The sequence below is a fragment of the Odocoileus virginianus genome, chromosome 28 (genome assembly GCF_023699985.2).
Source record: "Odocoileus virginianus isolate 20LAN1187 ecotype Illinois chromosome 28, Ovbor_1.2, whole genome shotgun sequence".
Lineage (NCBI taxonomy): Eukaryota > Metazoa > Chordata > Mammalia > Artiodactyla > Cervidae > Odocoileus > Odocoileus virginianus.
This window is the reverse complement of record NC_069701.1, coordinates 16820734-16845806: the sequence shown is the minus strand read 5'-3', so window position 1 is coordinate 16845806 and position 25073 is coordinate 16820734. Positions and strand designations below refer to the sequence as shown.

The following is a 25073-nucleotide window of genomic DNA, read 5'->3' as shown; positions in this document are numbered from 1 at the left end:
TTGAAAAGATACATGCACCCCAATGTTCATAACAGCATTATTTATAGCAGCAAAGATATGGAAGCAACCTAAGTATCCATCAACAGATGAATGGATAAAGAAGATATGCTATATATATATATATATGTATGTATGTATTTATATGTATATATATATATATACACACACACAATAGTATAACTCTTCTATGTAGTATATATATACAATGGTACGCTCTTCAGCCACAAAAAAGAAGAAATCTTTCCATTTGCAACAAGGAACTTGAAGGGTATTATGCTAAGTGAGATAAGTCATATAAAGACAAATACTGTGTATTTTCATTTACATGTGGACTCTACAAAGTAAAACAAACAAATGAATATAACACAACAGAAATAGACTAACCCTAAATGCAAACAAACTGAACTCATCAATCAAAAGGCACAGAGTGGCTGGATGAATTAAAAAAACAAGACCCAACAATATGCTGCCTCAAGACACTCATTTCAGTTATAAAGACACGCACAGGATCCAAGTGAATGGGGTACAAGATGATACTCCAAGCAAATGATAACCAAAAGAAAATGGGTGTAGCCATACTTAGGACAGACTGATCTCAAGCCAAAAATGATAACAAGAGATAAAAATAAATACATATGATGATATAGTGATAAAGCTGTCATTATATCAAGAAGATATAGCAATCATGTATGTTTACAAAACCCAAGGACTTAGGGAAGAAACAGAGAAAAATACAACATTAGGGGACTTAGTATCCCACTAAGAACAATAAACATATCAGTCACATAGAAAACAACAAAATGACAGAACTGAACAACACTTTAGTGTTAATTAAATTAACAAACATATATAGAACACTCCATTCTACATCAGTAGAATGCATACTGTTACTGTTTTCAAGTATACACAGAATATTCTCCAGGACAGGTCATATCATGGACCACAAAAAAAATCTTAGCAAATTTAAGAATGCTGAAATAATACCAACACTCTTCTCTGACCACAACAGTATGATATCAGAAATCAACAACAAAAAGAAAGCAGAGCCACAAATCTTTGGGAACTAAACAACACACTTCCAAATAAGCACTATATCAAAGAAATCAAAAGGTTAATTAACAACTATCTCAAAACAAATGAAAGTGAAAATAAACAACATACCATATTTTGTAAGATGCAGAAAAAGCATTTGCAGGAGGAAAGCTTATATCAACAAATGCATACAGTAAGAGATGAGAAAGATATCAAATAAATTACCTAGGTTTACACCTCAAAGTAACTAGGAAAAGAGGAACAAATTAAGCCCAAAGTTAGCAAAAGGAAGGAAATAATAAAAAAATCAGAGCAGAAATAAACATAATATAAATCAGAAAAACAATTAAAAAAATCAATGAAACTAAAAGCTGGTTCTTTGAAAAGATAAAAAAAAATTAACAGATTTTTTGCTAACTAGGAAAAGAAGAGAGATGACTCAATTAAAATTAGAAATGAAAGAGGAAACATTACAACTAATACTACAGAAATACACAGAACTGTAAAAAACTACTATGAACAATTCTATGCCAACAAATTTACATAACCTAAAAGAAATTATTACACTTCTAGAAACAGACAATATGTCAAGATTGAATCAGGAATACATAGAAAATCTGAACAAATCAGTAATGAGTCAAGAGGTTGAACCAGTCATCAAAAATCTCTCAATGCATAAAACTCCAAGACCACATGACTTTAAAGGTGAATTCCACCAACCATTTAAAGAATAATTAAGACCTATCCTCCACAAACTCTCCAAAATATCAAGGAAGAGAGAACACTTTCAAACTCATTCTATGAAGTCAGCCTTATACCAAAACCACAGGAAAAGAAAACTATTGACCAACAGTCCTGATAAATATGATGGTTTACTCACTAAGTCATTTCCAACTCTTATGACTCCTCATGGCTCCTCTATTCATGGGATTTTCCAGGCAAGAATATTGGAGTAGACTGCACTTCCTTCTCCAGAAGATCTTCCCAACCTAGGAATTGAACCCGGGTCTCCTGCATTGGAGGTAGACTCCTGCACTGCAGGCAGATTCTTTACCAACTGAGCTATGAGTGAAGTCAGTCCCAATAAATATAGGTATAAAAACTCTCCACAAGATAATAGCAAGCCAAATTCAAGGATTCATAAAAAGAATTATATACCATGACCAAGAGGGATTTATTCCTAAGATGCAAGGACAAGTCAATGTATGCAAATAAATAAATATAATTCATCATATCAAGAAAATGAAAAATAAAAATCACATGATCATCTCAAAAAACGATGAACAAAATACAAAAGCCTTTCATGATTAAAAAAGCCCTTAACAGATTAGGTATAAAAGGAACATATATCAACATAACCAAGGCCATATCTGACAAACCCATGGATAACATTATACTCAATGGAAAAAAACTGACAGTATTCCTCTAAGAGCAAGAATAAGAAAAGAAGGTTCACTCTCACCACTCCTATTCAATACAGTACTGAAAGTCCCAGCTACAGAATTAGGCACGACAAAGAAATAAAAGGCATTCAAATCAAAAAGGGAGAATTTAAATGGTTGTCATTTGTTGATTACATGATCTTGTATAAAGAAAATCCCAAAAAGCCAGTCAAAAAACTGTTAGGATTAATCAGTTTCAGTAGAGTAGCAGGATGCAAAAGAAACATAAAGAATTTGGTAGCATTCCTTTATACTACTGACGAAGCATCAGAAAAAGAAATAAAGAAGACTATTCCATTCATAATAGTATTAAAAACAATAGAATACATAGGAACAAATTTAACAAAGGAACTGAAAGATGTGTATGGTGAAAACTATGAGACTTTGATGAAAGAAGACAAAAACAAATGGAAAGACACTCTGGGTTCATGGATCATAAGAATTAATACTGTTAAAATGGCTATATTACCCAAAGCTTTGAATCTACAGATTCAAAGCAATCCTCATCAAAATACTGAAGGCATCCTTTACAGAGACAGAAGAAACAATCCTGCAATGTGCATGTAATCACAAAAGACCCTGAATAGCCAAAGAAATTCTGAGAAAAAAAGAACAAAGCTGGAGATATCATACTTCCCGATTTGAAATTATACTTTAAATCCATAGTAATGCAAATAATATGGTACCAGCCCCATGATAGATACAAAGACCAATGGAACAGATTAAAATGTCCAGTATTAAGCTCTGGAATTATATGTGCTGTGCTTAGTCACTCAGATGTGTCCAACTCTTTGTCACCCCATGGACTGTAGCCCACCAGGCTCCTCTGTTCATGGGATTCTCCAAGCAAGAATACTGAAGTGGGATGCCATGCCCTCCTCGAGGGGATCCTCCCAACCCAGGGATTAAACCCAGGTCTCCTGCACTGCAGGCGGATTCTTTACTGTCTGAGCCACCAGGGAAGCCCCTGAGAGCATATGGTCAATCAATATTCAAGAGGAGAGCCAAGAAGACTCAATGAGAAAAAGACAGTATCTTCAACAAATGGTACTGGGAAAACTGGAGAAACATATGCAGAACAATGAAATTGAACCCATGTATCACACCACTCACCAAAACTAACTCAAAATGGATCCGGACTTAAACATAAGATTGATACCATAAAACTCCCAGAGGAAAATGCAGAGAAGCAGCTCACCAATATTGATTTTAATAATGACTTTTCTGGACACGATGCCAAAAGCACAAACACCAAAAGCAAAAATCAACAAATGGTACTACATCAAACTCAAAACCTCCTTTATGGGAAAAAAAATAATTAACAAAACAAAAGACAGCCAAGAAAATGGGAGAAAACTTCTGCAAACCGTATACTGGATGAGGGGTTAATATCTAAAATATATAAAGGAAGTATATAATAACATAACAATAATAAATGTGACTAGAAAAATGGACAGAAGAACTAAATAGATATTTTCCAAAGAGGACATCAAAACAGCCACCAGGCACATGAGAAGATGTCAAAATCACTAATCATCAGGGACATGCAAATAAAAACCACAATGAGATTATCACCTCACACCTGCTAGAATGGCTATTATCAAGAAGACAAGAGACAACAGATACCAGCAAGGATGTGGTGAAAATGGAAAACTTTCACACTCACTGGCAAAGTAGTCCAACTATTATGGAAAACAACGTGAATTTTCCTGAAAAAATTAGAAAAAGACCTATCAAATGATTCAGCAACCCACTTCTGGATATATACCCAAAGGAAATGAGAACAGGAGTTCAATGAGATATATGCACTCTCATGTTCACTGCAGCATTATTCACAATAGCCAAGATACGGAAATGACTAAAATGCTCATCAACAAATGAATGAATAAAAATGATGTAGTGTATATACACAACAGAATATTATTCAGCCATGAGAAAGGAAGATATCCTGCCATTTGTGACAATATGGATGGACTGTGAGCACCCAGATTATGCAAGGTAAGTCAGACAGAGAATGATAAGTACTATATGATATTATTATACATAGAACCTAAAAGTGTCAAACCTGCAAAAAGAAAAAAAAAAGAGTAAAACAGTGGTTACCAGGGGATGGGGACTGAGGATAAGATTGATAGTATTGAAGGGTACAAACTTATACTGAGCACTAAACAAGTCATAGAGATCTAATGCATAATATACTGAATATAGGTAATAATAGTGTACTTTAAAGTTTACTTGTCTGCATGCCTTTTATCTTTCCTTCCACAATACACTATCTAGGACCTCCAGTATGTTCGGCAGAAGTGGACACCTTATCTTTGACAAAGGAGGCAAGAATATACAATGGAGAAAAGACAACCTCTTTAACGAGTGGAGCTGGGAAAACTGGTCAACCACTTGTAAAGGAATGAAACTAGAACACTTTCTAACATCATACACAAAAATTAACTCAAAATGGATTAAAGATATAAACGTAAGACCAGAAACTATAAAACTCCTAAAGGAAAACATAGGCAAAACACTCTCTGACATAAATCACAGCAGGATCCTCTACGACCCACCTCCCAGAGTAATGGAAATAAAAGCAAAAATAAACAAATGGGACCTAATTAAACTTAAAAGCTTTTGCACAACAAAGGAAACTGTAAGCAAGGTGAAAAGACAGCCTTCACAATGGGAGAAAATAATAGCAAATGAGGCAAATGACAAAGAATTAATCTCAAAAATATACAAGCAATTCCTGCAGCTCAATTCCAGAAAAATAAATGACCCAGTCAAAAAATGGGCCAAAGAACTAAACAGATATTTCCCCAAAGACGACATACAGATGGCTAACAAACACATCAAAAGATGCTCAACATCACTCATTATCAGAGAAATGCAAATCAAAACCACAATGAGGTACCATTTCACACCAGTCAGAATGGGTGCTATCCAAAAGTCTACAAGCAATAAATGCTGGAGAGGGTGTGGAGAAAAGGGAACCCTCTTACACTGTTGGTGGGAATGCAAACTAGTACAGCCACTCTGGAGAACAGTGTGGAGATTCCTTAAAAAAACTAGAAATAGAACTGCTATACGACCCAGCTTGAAAGAGACACATGTACCACAATGTTCATCGCAGCACTGTTTAAAATAGCCAGGACATGGAAGCAACCTAGATGTCCATCAGCAGACGAATGGATAAGAAAGCCATGGTACATATACACAATGGGATATTACTCAGCTATTAAAAAGAATGCATTTGAATCAGTTCTAATGAGGTGGATGAAACTGGAGCCTATTATAAACAGCGAAGTAAATCAGAAAGAAAAACACCAATACAGTATATTAACACATAAATATGGAATTTAGAAAGACGGTAATGATGACCCTATATGTGAGACAGCAGAGGAGACACAGATGTAAAGAACAGACTTTTGCATTCTGTGGGGGAAGGCAAGGGTGGGATGATTTGAGAGAATAGCACTGAAACATGTATATTATCATATGTGAAACAGATCACCAGTCCAGGTTCGATGCGTGAGACAGGGTGCTCAGAGCTGGTGCACTGGGATGACCATGAGGGATGGGATGGGGAGGGAGGTGGGAGGGGGGTCAGGATGGGGGACACGTGTACACCCATAGCTGATTCACATGAACGTATGGCAAAAACCATCACAATATTGTAAAGTTAATGAGCCTCCAATTAAAATAAATTTTAAAAAATTTGAAAAAAAATTTTTTTGAATCAGCTTAAAAAAGGGGGGGAGGGGATGTATGTATACCTATGGCTGATTCACGTTGAGGTTTGACAGAAAACAACAAAATTCTGTAAAGCAATTATCCTTCAATAAAAAAATAAATTTTTTAAACAGCAAAAGAAGCAAAATATAAAGATTTGAGTAAAAATCTATGAAACTTGACAACAAAAAGCAGTAATCAATGAAATCTTCCAGTTCTTTTGACAATGTCAATGCAATTGATATATCTCTAACCAGCTGAACAGAAAGAGGAAAGAATTACAAATTATGAAAAGCAGGGATAAAAGAGGAAATATAATCACTGGTCCCACAAGCATTAAAAGGATAACTAAAAATAAACAACTCTGTCCATAAATTAAACAACTTAATGCTACAGACTAAGTCCTTAAAAGGCAAAAACTATCAACAATCACTGAAGAAGAGATAACCTGAAGGACATATATCTATGAATAAAACTGACTTTATAAGTAACAACCTTCCAAGACAATTTGAGGCTCAAGTGTTGAATTCAATAGTTGAATTCTACCAAATACATAGGAAGAAATAACACCAATTCTACACAGCTTCCTCCAAGAAACAGAAGAGGACAGAACATTTTCAAATCATTTTATGAGGTCAGCATTATCATAACACCAAAACCAGACAATGACATTATCAGAAAAGAAAACTGTAGACCAATAATCCCTCATGAAAATCTTGGGAATTTTAAAGTGCAAATATTATAGTTTGTTAGTTATAAGAACATTATTTGGTTCAAAAAATTTATTGGAGTATAGTAGATTTACAATATTGCGTTAGTTTCAGGTGTAAAGTGAATCTGTTATACATACATTTATCAGTTATACATATACATATATCCACTCCTTCTTAAATCTTTTCCTATATATGCCCTTCAGAGTATTGAGTAGAGCTCCCTGTGTTATACAGAAGGTCCTTATTAGTTATCTATTTTATATATAGTAGTGCATATTTGGGAGAAAGCAATGGCAACCCACTCCAGTACTCTTGCCTGGAAGATCCCATGGATGGAGGAGCCTGGTAGGCTGCAGTCCATGGGGTCGCGAAGAGTCGGACACAACTGAGCGACTTCACTTTCACTTTTAACTTTCATGCATGGAGAAGGAAATGGCAACCTGCTCCAGTGTTCTTGCCTGGAGAATCCCAGGGATAGAGGAGCCTGGTAGGCTGCCTTCTATGGGGTCGTGCAGAGTCAGGCATGACTGAAGCGATTTCGCAGCAGCAGCAGTGCATATATGTTAATACCAATCTCCCAATTTATCCCTCCTCCATTACTCCCTGGTAACTAAAAGCTTGTTCTCTACATGTGTAACTCTATTTTTGTTTTGTAGGTAAATTCATTTGTATCCCCCTTTTTTTAAGATTCCGAATAAAAGCACTATCATATGATACTTATCTTTCTCTAACATACTTTACTCAATATGACAATCTCTAAGTCCCTAAATGTCAATCAACAGAGGAATGAGTAAAGAAGATATGGTCCATATATACAATGCAATATTACTCAGCCATAAAAAAGAATGGAATAATGCCATTTGCAGCAACATGGCTGGAACTAGAGATTTTAATAGTTTTTTAAAAAGTCCATTTCTGTCTACAAGTCCCTATCAGTCTGTCTTTTCTGAACTTTTAATGAGCAGTTTTGCTCCTGGTTTTAAGCTACATTTCCCTGCTTTTTTGTATGCCAAGAAATTTTATTATTGGCTGTTGGACACTGTGACTGTTATACTGTTAGAGGCCTGACATTGTTGTCTCTTTTAAAGTGCAGTAAAAAAATTTTGGCAAGCATTTCGATTACTAGCAAATCAAATAGATATTGTTTAGAGCAGGTCTATTATAATAGCCTTTAATCTAGGGTTTATTTATCCCTATAGCTGAGGTGTGACCTTTCCAGAATTTTTACTAAAGGCCCCGTGTGTCCAACAAAGCCTATCTTCTAATATGGCTAGTGAGAACTTGAATATTTTCCAGATCTATGTGAGCTCTTAGAATGATTCCGCTAAAAGCTCCCAAGTAGTACTCTGCCCAGTCTTGGGGAGGTTCACCCTATTTGTGTGCCTTTTAGATATCAGCAACATACTCAAGCAGACTCCATACAGATTTCCGGAGGTCTTTCTCTGGAGAGTTCTCTCCTTTGGGTAGTCCTCCCTCAAAACTACCACCACCTCTATCTAAAAAAAAAAAATCCAATCTCTCCTCAGCTCCACAGGACCACCATGCTCTGCTTAGGTTCCTCCTGATGTATGACAGCCAGAACACACCTCCAGGTGCAATATGAGGGCAATCAGAATGCTCTATTATTCCTTTCTTTCACAGCTCTGCACTGACTGTTTTCCAGCATCTAAGAATGGATATTTCATATATTTTTTCTGGTTTTCTAGCTATTTATGGCAAGATGACACAGCTAACACCTGTACACTGTCATGGCCAGAAGTAGATACATCCATGCTTCATATATGGTTCAACTCTATTATAAAAACTGCCCACATGTTAAGATATGGCAGAAGCTGTAAAATATAAAAAGGGAATCTTTATCATCCCAGTCAATATTTTGCAGGTAAAATAAAAATATAAATACATTTCAGAGTTTGACAATTTTTTATATTTTAAAAAATGGACTGGAAGAATCAGGAGAGATGCTAATGTTTTCAATGTCTATAACATGTTCTTACTCCTAAAGGGAACAGATCAAATCTTCTATATAGTTGTGTATTATATTCTATTAGGTAGGCTTCCTTGGTGGCTCAGATGGTAAAGAATCTGCTCGCAGCGTGGGAGATCTGGGTTTGATCTCTGGGTTGGAAAGAACCCCTGGAGAAATAAATGGCAACCCCCTCCAGTATTCTTGCCTAGAGAATCACATGGACAGAGGAGCCTGGCGGGCCACAGTGCATGGGGTCACAAAGAGTCACACTAACAGACTAATATATTCTATTAGTGTTTTATTTTCCTTTCTGACACTGTTGTTTACTATAATAAATTAAACAGATTCAATTCAGTTATCAAGAGGTTTCTTCTTTCTTCCCATGATTGTCTGAAGGTTTTTTATATAAGATACAGATCAAAAATTGAAAAGGCTAGACTCAAAATCTTGTTTGAAAGAACTATACAGACACTCTTATCTTTTGATACACAAAGAACAAACTCATGAAAATGCTTCCTAGTGTAAGTTGACACTGTCCTCTCAATCAGACACTAACCCATCTGTATCAGAGGACTGAGGCAGAATTTCAAAGATTAAGTTTTAGAGTAGAAGTGGTTAACTTCATGGAAGCACACTGATAACCCTAAACATAGCAGGACATTACCCATGCCAGACTGAATGAACTGATGAGGTCAATCTAATCATGCTAATTCATTTTGTAATTTTATTGGTACTCTTTTTAATATTCTATTTTCTATTGGGCATATGAGAAAACCCATTCTCTTTTTTACTTTTCTCTAATTCTTACCTTGTGAAAAACATTCTTTGTATTTATTGATAGTATCTTGTTTTCACCATCCCTCAGAATTCAGGTACAAATACCTTTTACTGAGTCTTTATGTCTCATGACAATGCAGTCATTTCCATGAGCTTAAATAAAAATCTGTCCTTTCACTGGGACATAACTGAACAAATTGATTGCATAATCAAAGCCATACCTAATGGATGATATTTGAGAATACATTTCATTCAGTATGATATGGCAAGTCCCCAGTCCCCACTAAGGACACAGATAAAATTGGTATTTGGACCAATGCCTACCAGCCTTCCTAGGCAAACTGTTTCATGTCCACTGTTGTACACTGTCCCAGCATTACAAATAGTAAGAAAACCACTGACTTGCAAGAAAAGGAGAGAGGAATTTGTCCACGTTTGTAAGTGCAGAGGTGAAACCTGGTATAAATGAATTTAGTTTGTAAATAATAGTGATAAAAAGACCTCTGGAATAATAGAGACTGCTAAAAATAAAATTCTAGATGCTTTACAAACTTTGTGATGGAACCTAATTCAAGTGGCCTGAGCAGTTGTCTAATATGACCTGACTCTAGATTTGCTAGAGTTAGATCTGACTCTAGAGCTAACAAGGAACCTTATGTGTGTTAAGTGACTGTTTTAACTACACCGATGGAAGTTAATGAAGACACATGATGCAAAATCACAATGAGACCAGTCTCTACTCTATAGAAGTTATTAATGATCCCAAGAGGAGACTTACATTATTCAAAACTTAGCAATAAGGCAAAAGATAATATCATGGTAACACACTGTTTAACAAGCACACCTAAGGGTCATCTGACTCTTAAGGAAATGTACCTTTCTTTGAATTACTGTTTTCTACTGATTAGGGTCAGACTATGTAAAGTTAGATGGTGACTTGTAGACAACTAATAAAAGTGGAAATTATTTTTGTCCAATAGAGATGTACATGATTTTTTATAAAAAAGATAACTCCAAAAGTATGTCTTCATTGCCATACAGTATATTAACAAGGTAACATACTAGGTTTGTATCCAACTTAACAATGTGATTTCAGCATTTCTTTGTTGCTCTGACTATAGGCATATTGAGTTCTTACTTCTTTTAAGTGTCGTTCTGCTTATTTCATTAATGTGTTAAATAAGATTATAATCTGCTCACTATATGCATGAGAATTACATTTTTATACTTTTGAGATTTTTTGAGGTTGAAGCTTTTGAACTGTGGTGCTAGAGAAGACCTCTGAAAGTCCCTTGGACTGCAAGGAGATCAAATCAATCAATCTTAAAGGAAATCAACCCTTAAGGTTCATTGGAAGGACTGATGCTGAAGCTGAAACTCCAATACTTTGGACACCTGATTCAAAGAGATGTCTACACCTGATTCAGTTGTCTACACCTGATTCAAAGAGATGACTCATTGGAAAAGTCCCTGGTGCTGGGAAAGATTGAGGGCAGGAGAAGGGGGCGACAGAGGATGAGATGGTTGGATGGCATCACTGACTCAATGGACATGAGTTGGAGCAACCTCCGGGAGATGGTGAAGGACAGGAAAGCCTGGTGTGCTGCAGTCCATGGGGTCAGAAAAAGTCGGACATGACTTAGCAACTGAACAACTTTGGAGATTTATATTTTCACAAAAGGATATTAAAAATGCTCCACAGAAATGTTGGCTTTACTAGTAAAATAAGAACTCAGCTGATCTTCCAGGGACAATTTGCAGAACTTCTGTATCTCTTTTTATTTCATTATTCAGTTCAGTTTAGTCGCTCAGTCATGTCTGACTCTTTGTGACCCCATGGACTGCAGCCCACCAGGCTTCCCTGTCCATCACCAACTCCCAGAGCTTGCTCAAACTCATGTCCACTGAGTCAGTGATGCCATCCAACCCTGTCAACCCCTCTGTCATCCCCTTCTCCTCCTGCCTTCAAACTTTCCCAGCATCTGGGTCTTTTCCAATGAGTCAGTTCTTCGCATCAGGTGGCCAAAGTATTGGAGTTTCAGCTTCAGCATCAGTCCTTGAAATGAATATTCATGACTACCGGAAAAACCACACATGACTACTAGAAAAACCATTATAGATCAGGCTAATTTTCACAAGCAATCTCAAGAATAATAACTATACCAATAAATATAAGTTGTGCCCAACTCCTTGCGACCCCATGGACTATAGCCTGCCAGGCTCATCTGTCTATGGGATTTTCCAGGCAAGAACACTGGAGTGGGTTGCCATTTCCTTCTCGAAGGAATCTTCCAGACTCAGGGATTGAACTTGAGTCTCCTGCACTGCAGGCAGACTCTTTACCACTGAATCACCAAGGAAGCCCTCAAATAGATCAGTTGATCTTCCAGGGACAATTCCCAGAACTTCTATATCTATTTTTATTTCACTATAGATCAAACTATTTAATTTTCACAAGTAATCTCAAGAATAATAACTTTACCGTCAGATAATAATCAACTCACCACCACCATCAATCCATAACTATACCCAACCAAAAAAGAGAACCCAGAAAAACCTTCGCAAATGAAAGAATTTCTTTGCTCTGAAAAATTATCCAATCTTACAAACCTTTTAAATAATGTGCCAACACCACTTTGACTACTTCTGACCACACAGCATGCAAGCAAGGAAAGCTCTACAAACAAACCTAAAAATAAAGCCCCCTAGATAATCATATTTGAAGTCAAGCTTTCAGAATACTCTTCAGTAACCAGACTAAAGGTATAACTAAACACTTGCAAACACACCACCTAGATAAAATAAAACTATTAATCCTAAAACATACAGATAACATTACTAAAATAACATATCCTACCCCACCACTTATGGTAAGTAAGACTTTTACAAACCATAAATTACACAACAAATAGTCTAACAGCATTCTCATTTGGAATACATACTTGCCAAAACATTACCTATGGTTATCAGGGCTTCCATAAGAGGCACTAGTGGTAAAGAACCCATCTGCTGAAGCAGGAGATTTAAGAGATGTGGGTTTCTTCCCAAACCCTGGGTTGGGAAGATCCCCTGGAGGAGGAAATGGCAACCAACTCCAGTATTCTTGCCTGGGGGACTTTCATGGAGGTCCAGTTGTTGAATCTGCCTTCCAATGTATGGTATTCTTTTTTTTTTTTTTTTCTTTTTTTTTTTTTTTTTTTTAAATTTTTATTAGTTGGAGGCTAATTACTTTACATCATTACAGTAGTTTTTGTTATACATTGATATGAATTAGCCATGGATTTCATGTATTCCATGGGGAATGTATGGTATTCTTGACTGGAAAATCCTATTGGCAGAGGAGCCTGGAGGGCTACAGTCCAAAGGGTCACAAAGAGTCGGATACAAATGAAGTGACTTGGCCCATGGCTAATTAAACCAATATATATTGTACATACTAATGGAGTCTCTCTAGTCTGTATATTTCTATTTATTCATGTATGATGAGACATATACAGAGCCTACATACACACAGAAACCTGGAATATCAGATGTATCCCTTTATTTCTCACACGGAAACAGCATTTATAGGCTACGTACTCATATGAGAATAAGTATTCTGAGGTGATACAATCATTACAAATCAATGTTCAGCTATCCCTTACAGTAACACTTGTTGAAAGAATTTTAAGTGGATAAGTATTTCTTGATGTAAGTCTTTACTTTTCACTTTTAACATGACAAAGGGTCAAATCGGTCTTCAGGATTAACATCAAATATAAATAAATTCCATTCCATCTAGTACATAATCAGAAGTCCCTGAAGACTGATTTCACAGCTACCCGACAGGAGAGCCATCACCAGAGCTGACCTCTAACTACTGTAGCTCTGCTGCCACAGGTCCCAGCAATATGAGTGCCTGCTGTCTGCCCTGCTCAGATGTTCGCTGTCAAAATCAGACTGAAAATGAGTATATCTGATTGGTGAAACCTAGGCCACATGGATTCCCTGCAGACATGATAACCTGGAAAATGTAAATTGCTTTTTCTTTAACTATTTTCAGAAGGCAGGCTTACTTTTATCAGATGTAAACCTGACTTTCTATTCAGGATAATTCTAAATTCTCTAACTTGTTATTTAAACACTGCCAGGAATCAAACTCGGGTCTCCCACATTGTGGGCAGATTCTTTACCATCTGAGCCACCAGGGAAGCCCTAAGTTCAAGAAATTCTTGGATAAAAAGGAAGTAAATAACAAGAACAAGTTTAAGGGTTGTTTGCAGAATTTCCAGCAGCAATTAGACTGACTACATTACTGGAATAACATTCCTGCGAATTCTAACTATAGTCATGCTACCAAACTGGGATGAAATTGTGTGCACACTTGCCTATCTCATCTAAAGGCTTTATCTCCAGGAGTAGCACATGACCTCATACAGAAGAGGGAGTTCAAGGCAGGTTTCTTCAAGTGGAGAATGTGTCTTACCAGAGCTTGTGAAAACCATTTGCCTGCATTCAGAGTCGACAGGAAATCCCAATCAAATAAGGAAGGGTGTGTCAATGAGGCATTTGGCAGGACCTCCTTGATATTCGTTGTTCTTCTCAGGTCAGAGTCATGCATGAGAAAAGGCACATGATCATAACTGCAGGCAGAGGGGGAGAAGAGCAAAAGAGGTGCATAGGCTGAATTCAGCACTCTGGCAGACAGGGTTCTCAGAAAGCCTATCAAGTTCACAAGTCTTACTAGGTTCCTTACTCCCTCCCGTGTCTTAGCAGAGGATTAAGTACAGGAATTTATACTTTGATATTGACATCTTTCTGCCCAAGGAAGCAATCTTCTGTAACATCCAACAAGCCTGTTGCGCTGTGCTTAGTTGCTCGGTCGTGTCTGACTCTCTGTGAACCCATGGACTGGATCCCGCCAGGGTTCTCTGTCTAGGGGGATTCTCCAGGCAAGAATATTGCAGTGACTTGCCATGCCCTCCTCCAGGGGATCTTCCTGACCCAAGTATCAAACCTGGGTTTCCTGCACTGCAGGCTGACTACCATCTGAGCTACCAGGAAAGCTCCAATAAGTCTATTAGCTATGGTGGAAGAGTAGCCTTCCTATCCAGGGAATTTATGGATCTAGAAAATAATAGGTAGAGCAGTCATCTGAGAGTAAGGTAAGTGAGAAGTGAATGCGACAAGGTCCTGAAGTCCCTAGAACCATACTAAGCAGGCACCTACACAATCTTCCTATGTTTTTCTGACTCATTTCCCAACTGGCAACTGGCAATTTCTGGTCCTAGATTCTCATATCAGGTGGCATCATTAGAAAAGTTTATTATCTGGAAACTTCTGTTACCAGCTATTTGCCTTGAAGAATCTGTTTTTATGAAAATCTCTCTTTAAGATTAAAATATACATGATGAGAACTCTGTAATGATCATTAAGGAGTAACAGGATTGAGACCTAGTCCCCTCCCCATAAACAACTAGAAAACTGGACAAAACAAGAGAATTAACTTTTGTAGGAAGTGGACAATGGGGAGCATAGTATAATTATTTCTGAGAAAAGGCAAACAAATGAAATAGGTTTTACCATCATCCAAGCTTCCTTCTTGCAGGTAAATACTGGAATGTGGCATGGGACAAGGTGGACATGCCTGATAAGTCGATTCAAGTTGGGTCTCACTTTTTGCAACCCTATGGACTGCAGCCCAGCAGGCTCCTCTGTCCATGGGATTCTCCAGGCAAGAATACTAGAATGCGTTGCCATGCCCTCCTCCAGGGGATCTTCCTGACTCAGGAATCAAACCTGAGCTTGTGCATCTCCTACATTGGCAGGCAGGTTCTTTACCACTAGCACCACCAGGGAAGCCCATGGAGCAAGGAGGGGAGCAGTACTGAAATTACAGTACTGAAATGAGAAGAAGAAGAGAAGATTAAGGAGAGGTCAAGAAAGCTAGAATTTACTGGCTAGAATCCCATTGGGGATGGAGGTATGCAAAAAGAAAGCATTCTGGGAAAATATGTACAAGGATCCCTTGAAGTATGGCTAAATATCAATTTGTAAATGTACAGAGTAAAACTCTTATGGAGTTTGCCAAGAATAACTTCCAAGAAAAGGAAAATAAACAGAAAGTTCTAAGACAATTTACAGAGCTCACAAAGGGATGTAACTCATTCAAGTTCTATCAGTGGCATGACCTCAGTAATAACAAGGATACACCTTTGAGATGGGAATGATTTAAAACTAGAATTACTTTAGAATCTCCATAAAAGAACTTAAAAACAATCCTCCAAAGGATCAAACTAGTCTGCAAGTAACTTAATTGCCTGCTAGAATAAACACAAAATTCTTTACTGGAATACAAAAAATATACCACCCAGAATGGTAAAGTCACAATGTCTGGCTTATAACCAAAATTTACCAGATGTATAATGAAGTATAAAAATATAACATAACCTAGAGAAATTACTCAGTCAAGACAAACTTGGAAATGACAGAGGTGACAGAATTAGTATACAAGAATACTAAATCAAAATAAAAAATATAGACAATGTAGGTAATAGATGCAAAGGAACACATGAACATATGAAGAAAGAACTCTAAGAGTCGAAAAAGAAATAAATGGAAATTCTAGAGATAAAAAATATAACTGAAATGAAAATTTCACTAAATGAATTTAATAGCATCTTTGATATTACAGATGATGTTAAGATCAGTGAATTTGAAGGTGCAGCAGTAGAGTCTATCCAAATGAACTGTAAGATCATATCAAGCAGTATTATATATGTGCAGTTGCAGTCCTAAAAAGAGGGGAGGAACAGAAATAAATCTGAGGAAGTAAAAGTAAAAATTTCAAAAATTCATAAAAGTTAGGCATCAACAGATCCAACAATACTGATGAATGCCAAGAAAAGTAAATGGAGGAGTACACACACACAGGCACATACCCCACACTATGTGCATGTGTATGACTGGTGAAAAATTGATAAGGAAAAGAAAATTGTAAAAGGAGCTACAGGGAAAGAAAATACATATTTAGAGAGAAATAAAGATAAGTATATAGCAGACTTTTCAACAAAAATATGAGAAACAGAAAACAATGAAACAACGTATTTTAAATGGTGAAGGAAGAAAACAACTATCAACTTAAAATTCATCAAAAATGAAAGAAGAGATGATGCTGAGAAGATGACAGAGTACAAAGCACCAGGAATGTCTCCCCACCTAGACAGCAACTGCATTTGAAGACTGTCTGATGTAATTCTCTTGGAGGTTTGGAGTATATGAAAGGCTTTCAACTTCCATAGGAAAACTCAGATGTAAACTGGGGTTAATTTCAGTCAATTTCAACTCTCAGCACAATAGCGGCTACCCATTACCCACCCCTATTCACATGGCAAACAACTGTGGACAGGTTCCTGGAGTAACTTGCACAGCAGCTGGTGAGTGCCAGGGTGGCAAAAAAACATCCTCTATTCCAAATACAGGGTTTCTCTGCTCTGGTCACTGGTTACTTCTTGTCACAAAGGAGCAAAGAAATAAGACTGTTGTTGCACCTTCTTCTGCTGTTGCAACCCCTAGCCCTCTAACAGAAATGACTTTCACAAGATTTAAAGGGCAGCACCCTTTTCGACCCTCATTTATGTTTCTCCTTTTCTCCTATTGTAAATCAGCCATTAAACAGTAGCTTTATATTAAGCAATTTACATTAAAAAATTAAAATATTAAAAATATCTGTACATACAAAGAGAAATTAGAAAGTGACCATACATGGCCAAGGGAAGATCAGAAAAACCTGAAAAAAACTCAAGTTTACACCTCAGGCTGATCCACAGCATAGAGACATCTAATAAAAATTAAAACAACAACAACAACAAAACCCAGCAAACCCAAAGGAAGAGGGACAATCTGATTTCAGTATTACCACACTACTCATCTCAAATGCCCAGTTTTTAACCAAATAAAAAAAAAAATCATAAGACTGACAAAAACAAAGTATGGCCCATTCAAAGGAAAAAAATCAACAAGAACTGTCCCTGAAAAAAAGCTAATGGTGGATATACTAGATAAAAACTTTAAAACAATCATATTAAAGACACTAAAAGAACTAAAGAAAGATATGGATAAATTCAACAAAATAATGCATGAACAAAATGGAAATATTAATAAAGAGATTTCTTAAACCTGAAAAATAAACCAAAAAATTATAGAGCTAATAACTGAAATGAGAAACTGACTACAGGGATTCAAAGGCAGATTTAAACAGGCAAAAGGAAGACTCACTGAACTAAAAGATAAGACAATACAACTTACTGAATATGAGAATAAAAAAAGATTGTGTAAGAGTTAACAGACTCTAAAGGATACCCCAATATCAAAGCCAGACAAACTTACAAGAAAATAAAATTACAGAACAATATCCCTTATGAACACTGATGTAAAAAAACCTCAATAAAATATCAAATAAAATTCAGCACTGTATTCAAAAGGATTATATGTGAGATTTAGTCCCAAAATTCAAGAATGTTATTGAAATCCATCAAAGTAATAAACCACATTAAAAGAATGAAAAAAAAACCCACAATAATTTCAAGTGATACAGAAAAGGAATTTGACAACATTCAACACCCTTTAATGATAAACATTCTCATTAAGCTAAAAATAGAAACTATACCAAAGTCATAAAAGACATATATGAAAAAGCCATGGCAAACACTATATTCAATGGTGAATGACAAAAAGCTTTTCCTCTAAAATTAGGAACAAGGTAAGGAAGTGTGCTTTTGGCACTTTTACTCAAAATGACACTAAAAGTTCTAGCCAGAGCAACTGACCATCACAGAGAAATAAAATGGATCCAGGTTGGAATGGAAGAACCTAAAATTACTTCTGTTTTCATATGGTATTATCTTATACGCTGCCTTCATGGATCATGGTCTTGTCATTGGTGAAGGGGCCTGCATAACTTCAATGAAGCTATGAGCCATGCCATGCCATGCCACCCAAGACAAATGAATCACTGCGGACAGTTCTGACAAAATGCAGTCCACTGAGAAGGGAGTAGCAAACCACATCAGTATTCTTGCCTCAAGAACCCCATGAACATTAAGAGTATGAAAAAGCAAACTGATATGACACTGCAGATGAGCCCCCAGGCCAGAAGGCGTCCAATATGCACTGGAGAAGAGCAGAGGGCAGTTACCAACAGCTCCAGAAAGAATGAAGCTGCTGGGTTACAGCGAAAAGGACGCTCAGTTGTGGATGTGTCTGGAGGTGAAAATAAAGTCTGATGCTGCAAAGAATAATACAGCATAGGAACCTGGAATGTTAGGTCCATGAATCAAAATAAATTGGACATGGTCAAACAGAAGATGGCAAGAGTGAACACTGACGTCTTAGGAATCAAAGAACTAAAATGGACAGGAATGGGCAAATTTAATTCGGATGACCATTATATTTACTACTCTGGGCAAGAATACCTTAGAAGAAATGGAGTAGCCCTCACAGTTAACGAAAGAGTAGAAAATGCAGTACTTGGGGGCAATCTCAAAAACAACAGAATAATCTCGTTCATTTCCAAGACAAACCATTCAATATCACAGTAACCCAGGTCTATGCCCCAACCACTAATGCCCCAAAAGCTGAAGTTGACCATTTCTATGAAGACCTACAAGACCTTCTAAAACTAACATCAAAAAAAGATGTCCTTTTCATCACAGAAGATTGGAATGCAACAATAGGAAGAGATACCTGGAGTAACTGGCAAGTTTTGCCTTGGAGTACAAATCGAAGCAGGACAAAGGCTAACAGAGTTTTGCCAAGAGAACACACTGGTCACAGTAAAACCCTCTTCCAACAACACAAAAGATGACCACACATAGACTTCACCTACAGGTCAATACTAAAATCAGATTGCTTATATTCTTTTCACATGAAGATGGAGAAGCTCTATACACTCAGCAAAAACAAGACCTGGAGCTGACTGTGGTTCAGATTATAAGCTCCTTATTGAAAACATCAGGCTTAAATTGAAGAAAGAAGGGAAAACCTCTAGGCCATTCAGGTATGACCTAAATCACATCCCTTATGACTGACTATACAGTGGAGGTGACGAATAGATTCAAGGGATTAGATCTGGTAGACAGAGTGCCTAAAGAACCATGCAGAGAGGTTTGTAACTCTGTACAGGAGGCAGAGACCAAAACCATCCCAAAGAAAAAGAAATGCAAGAAGGCAGAGTGGTTGTCTGAGGAGGCTTTACAAATAGCTGAGACAAGAAGAGAAATGAAAAGCAAGGTGGGAAGGGAAAGATAAACCCAACTGAAGGCAGAGTTCAAGAAAATAGCAAGAAGAGATAAGAAGGTCTTCTTTATGAACAAGAAGAAGAACTGTAGAGAAAAACAACAGAATGGGAAAGATTAGAGATCTCATCAAGAAAACTGGACATACCAAGGGAACATTTTTGCAAGGATGGGCACAATAAAGGACAGAAATGTAAGCACCTAAGGGAAGCAGAAGAGATTAAGAAGAGGTGGCAAAAATACACAGAAGAACTATACAAAAAATTATCTTAATGACCAGGATAACCATGATGGTTTGCCTAGAGCCAGTCATCCTAGAGTGTGAAGTCAAGTGGGCCTTAGGAAGTATCACTACAAACAAAGCTAGTGGAGGTGATGGAATTCCAGGTAAGCTATTTTAAATCCTAAAAGGTGATACTGTGAAAGTGCTGCAGTCAATACACCAGCAAATTTGGAAAAGTCAGCAGTGGCCACAGGACTGGAAAAGGTCAGTTTTCATTCCAATCTCAAAGAAGAGCAGTGCCAGATTATGTTCAAACTACCTGAAAAATTGCATTCATTTTGCATGCTAGTAAGGTTATGCTCAAAATCCTTCAAACTAAGCTTCAGTAGTAAATGAACCAAGAACTGCCAGATGTACAAGGTGGGTTTATAAAAGGCAGAGGAACCAGAGATCAAATTGCCAATATTTGTTGGATCATAAAGTAAGCAAGGGAATTCCAGAAAAACATCAACTTCTGCTTCATTGACTACACTAAAGCCTTTGACTGTGCAGATCACAACAAACTGTGGAAAATTCTTAAGAGATGGGAATACCAGACCATCTTACCTGTGGCCTGAGAAACTTGTATGTGGGTCACGAAGCAACAGTTTGAACCTTACATAGAACTGACTGGTTCAAAAGTGGGAAAAGAATAAGAGTTATATACTGGCACCCTGTTTCACTTATATGCAGAGCATATCATGCAAAATGCAGAGCTGGATGAATCACAAGTTAGAATCAAGCCTGCTGTGAAAAATATCAACAACCTCAGATGTGAAGATTTTACCACCCTTATGGCAGAAAGCAAAGAGGAACTAAAGAGCCTCTTGATGAAGATGAAAGAGGAGAGCGAAAAAACTGGCTTAAAGCTCAACATTCAAAAACTAAGATCATGGCATCTGGGCCCATCACTTCATGGCAAATAGAAGGGGGAAAAACTGGAAAGAGTGGCAGATTTTATTTGCTTGGCCTCCAAAATCACTGCAAACAGTGACTTCAGCCAAGAAATTAAAAGATGCTTGCCCCTGGAAGGAAAGCTATGACAAACCTAGAAAGTGTATTAAAAGGCAGAGACATTACTTTGCTGACAAAAGTCTGTATAGTCAAAGCTATGGTTTTTCCAGTAGTCACGTACAGATGTGAGAGTTGAACCATAAAGAAGTTTGAGTGCCAAAGAATTGATGCTTTCAAATTACAGTGCTAGAGAAGACTCTTGAGAGTCCCTTGGATTGTAAGAAAATCAAACCATTCAATCCTAAAGGAAACCAACCCTGAATATTGATTGGAGGGACTAATGTTGAAGCTGAAGCTCAATACTTTGGTCACTTGATACGAAGAGCCAACTCACTGGAAAAGACCCTGTTGCTGGGAAAGACTGAAGGCAAAAAGAGAAGAGGGCAGCAGAGATGAGACAATTAGAAACCATCACCAACTCAATGCACATGAATCTGAGCAAACTCTGGGAGATAGTGAAGGATAGGGAAGCCTGGCAAGCTGCTGTCCACAGGGCCACAAAGAGTCAGACATGACAATGACTGAACAACAAAAACTCTTACATGCAGAAAAGCCTAAAATTTCCATAACAAAAAGAAACAGAATAAATAAATTCCATAAAATAGCAATACCAAGGAAACATCCAAAAATCAGCTGCATTTCTATACACTAAGAATGAAGAATCTGTGTACAGGTTCATGAAATAACTTGCAAGGCATGGTAAGACTCAGGGTATCAAAAAGAGATCCTATACTCCAAATAAAAGAAATCTCCACTCTAGTCACTAATTACAGAAATTACAAAAAACAATTTCATTTTAAATGGATTCAAAAAGAATAAAATACTTAAAAGAATAAATTTAAAACAAAGCAGGTGAAAGATTTATGCAATGAAAACAAGAAAATATTTCTGAAAGAAGTGTAGGAAGACACAGATAAATGTAAACACATCCCAGGTTCATGGATTGAAAAAATTAACATTGTTAATATGTTACTATTAACCAAAGCAATGAGAAGATTCATGCAACTCCAATCAAAATCTCAGTGACTTACCCCTAGTTTTATTCAAATATACTTTACATACAGCACACAAGAGTTCCTTTCTCTCCACATCCTTGCCAATATTTCTAATTTGTTATCTTTTTGTTAATAACCATTCTGACATGTGTGAGGGGATATGTTATTGTGGTTTTGATTTGCATTTCCCTGTTGATTAGTGATATAGAGTATCTTTTCATATGTCTGTTGGCCACATGTCTCCTTTAAAAAAATGTCTGTTCATGTCTTTTGTCCATTTTTTAGTTGGTTGTTTCTTTGATGCTGACTTGTATGAGTTCTTTATATACTTTAAGATATTAATCACTTGTCAGATATGTCATTTGCAAATATCTTCTCCCATTCAGTACACAGATTTTTCAATTTGTTGAGTTTCCTTCACGGAGAAAAAGCTTTTTTCATTTGATGTTGTCTCATTTATTTTTGCTTCTGTTTCCTTAGCCTAACGAAACAGACCTCCCTTCAAAATTCCAAGACTTAAGTCAAACAGTACATTACCTATGTTTTCTTCTACAAGTTTATGTTTTATGATCTTAAACATAAGACTTTAACTCATTTTGAGTTTATTTTTTATATGGTGTGAGAAAGTGGTACAGTTTTCCCAACACCATTTTTTGAAGAGTCTTTCCTTTCCCCATTGCATATTTTAGTCTCCATGGATATATATTAACTGCCCATATAACTCAGGACTCATTTCTGGGCTCTCTATTCTGTTCCACTGATTTATGTTTTTGTGCCTACATCATCTTGTTTTGATTGCTGTAGCTCTACAGTACACTTTGGAGGGAGTCCTCTATCTTAAGTCTGTTTTGGGTACTCAGAGGTTTTCTGTGTTCCCATAAAAATTTTGGAATAATTTGTTCTAGATCTGTGAAAAATTCCATTGACATTTTAATAGCGATTGCACTGAATCTGTGGATTTCATCGGGTTGGTATGGTCATTTTAACATTATTAATTCTTCCAGTCCACGAGCATGGTGTATCTTTCTATACTTCTCTGTCATCTGCGGTTTCATTTATTATGTCTTGCAGTTTTCAAAGTGCAGATGTTTTAGCTCCTTAGTAAGATCTGTTTCCAAGTATTCTACTTTTTTTGATGTCATTGTGAATGGGATTATTTTAATTTCTCTTTCTGATAGTTCTTTTAGTATATAGAAATGCAATATATTTCTGTGCATTAATTCCATAGCCTGATACTTTACCAAATTCATTAATGAGTCATTGATAGGTCCATAGCAATCTCTTTTGCTCCTTTATATTTCTGTGCTGTTTGTGGTTAAGTTTCCCTTAATCATCTCTGACTTTATTGATTTAGGTCTCTTTTTTTTTTTTCTTGAAGATTTAAGCTAAAGATTTAACAATCTTGCGTCTCTTTTCAAAGAACCAGTTCATACTTCCAGTGATCATTTTTGTTGCTTTATAATGTCTCTCTTACTTATTTCTGCTCTCAGCTTTATGATTTTTCTTAACTTTTGAGTTTTGTTTGATCTTCTTTTTCTAATCATTTTAGGTGTAAGGTTACATTATTTACTTATTGTTTCCTAAGGTTGGCTTGTAGTACTACAAACTTCTGTCTTAAAACTGCTTTTGGATCACTGTTTTTTCATTTTGCTTCCAGGTATTATTTAGTGACTCATTGGTTGTTTAGTATCATTCTTTAGCCTCCATGTGTTTTTATGTTTTCCAGGTTTTTTCCTTCTAATTGATTTATATGCTTATAGCACTGTGGTTGAGAGAGAGGTCTGATATAATTTCAGTGTTCTTAAACTGACTGAGGCTTGTTTTATGGCCTAGCATGTAATCTGTCCTGGAGAATGTTTGATTTGCACTTGAAAAGAATAGGTATGCTGCTGCTTTTTAATGAAATTTGATGGAATGTGATGCTGCTTACATATTTAGATATATTATATATATATATATATATATATATATATATATATATAGCTAAAGGGGGAGACCACTGTGATCTTAGGAGACAAATGTTGCCATTAATTTTAATACTTAGATGATAAATTCCTGTTGTAAATGCAATGGTAAGTGGTTTGAAGGGGCAGTCTGTAGGAAAATCAATTGTTAAAAAGACTATGCCATAGCATTGAAACAAGTATACTGTCAAGGATGAAACAGATCACCAGCCCAGGTTGGATGCATGAGACAAGTGCTCAGGGCTGATGCACTGGGAAGACCCAGAGGGATAGAATGGAGAGGGAGGCAGGAGGGGGGATCAGGAAGGGGAACACATGTAAATCCATGGCTGATTCATGTCAATGTATGGCAAAAACCACTACAATACTGTAAAGTAATTAGCCTCCAACTAATAAAAATAAATGGGAAAAAATAAGAAAAAGAATATGCCACCTTCATATAGGCTGTCATTAGGTACCATAATTGTGGTTTGCCAATGAAATCCATCTGCACCAAATGGACCTGAAAAAGCACTGATGAAGGCTCATGGGCTAAATCATTAAGCTCCTTATTAACCTGTTTCAACACCGCAGTCTGGGCTTTTCATCTGGCTTCTCAATATCTTGGTGTGTACTCAAATGTGTGGTCAACCAGCTGATTATCCTAGTGACTGGGAAGGACTGCCTCACTGTCCCAAATCAGCTCTGCCAGACATAAGTGCAGAAGGCTAGGACCTTCCTCAAGCCACTGTTGGCCTTCTCCCCATGCAGTAAGCGGTCTTCCCTGCCCCTACAAGGCTCACAAGCACAACACAGCCACAAGATGCCTAGTCTGACATCATATTTTACACCTTCTTATTTTGTGCATCCCTTAACTACTTATTGTGGATATAGATGACTTTCTTACTTTTACCTTGCAACCTTCCTAC

General features: G+C 36.8%; 1 protein-coding gene across 5 annotated transcripts in view; it reads right to left on the bottom strand.

Annotated features, from left to right (window-relative positions):
- LOC110150627 (glycerophosphodiester phosphodiesterase domain-containing protein 4-like) overlaps positions 1–25073 on the bottom strand; it is a 142010-nt gene that overhangs the window by 67944 nt on the left and 48993 nt on the right. For all 5 annotated transcript variants that reach the window (XM_070457261.1, XM_070457259.1, XM_070457260.1 and 2 more), the window contains one exon: positions 14122–14278. In XM_070457261.1, coding sequence (XP_070313362.1) covers positions 14122–14278 — 157 coding nt within the window. The remainder of the gene's footprint in view (positions 1–14121; positions 14279–25073) is intronic.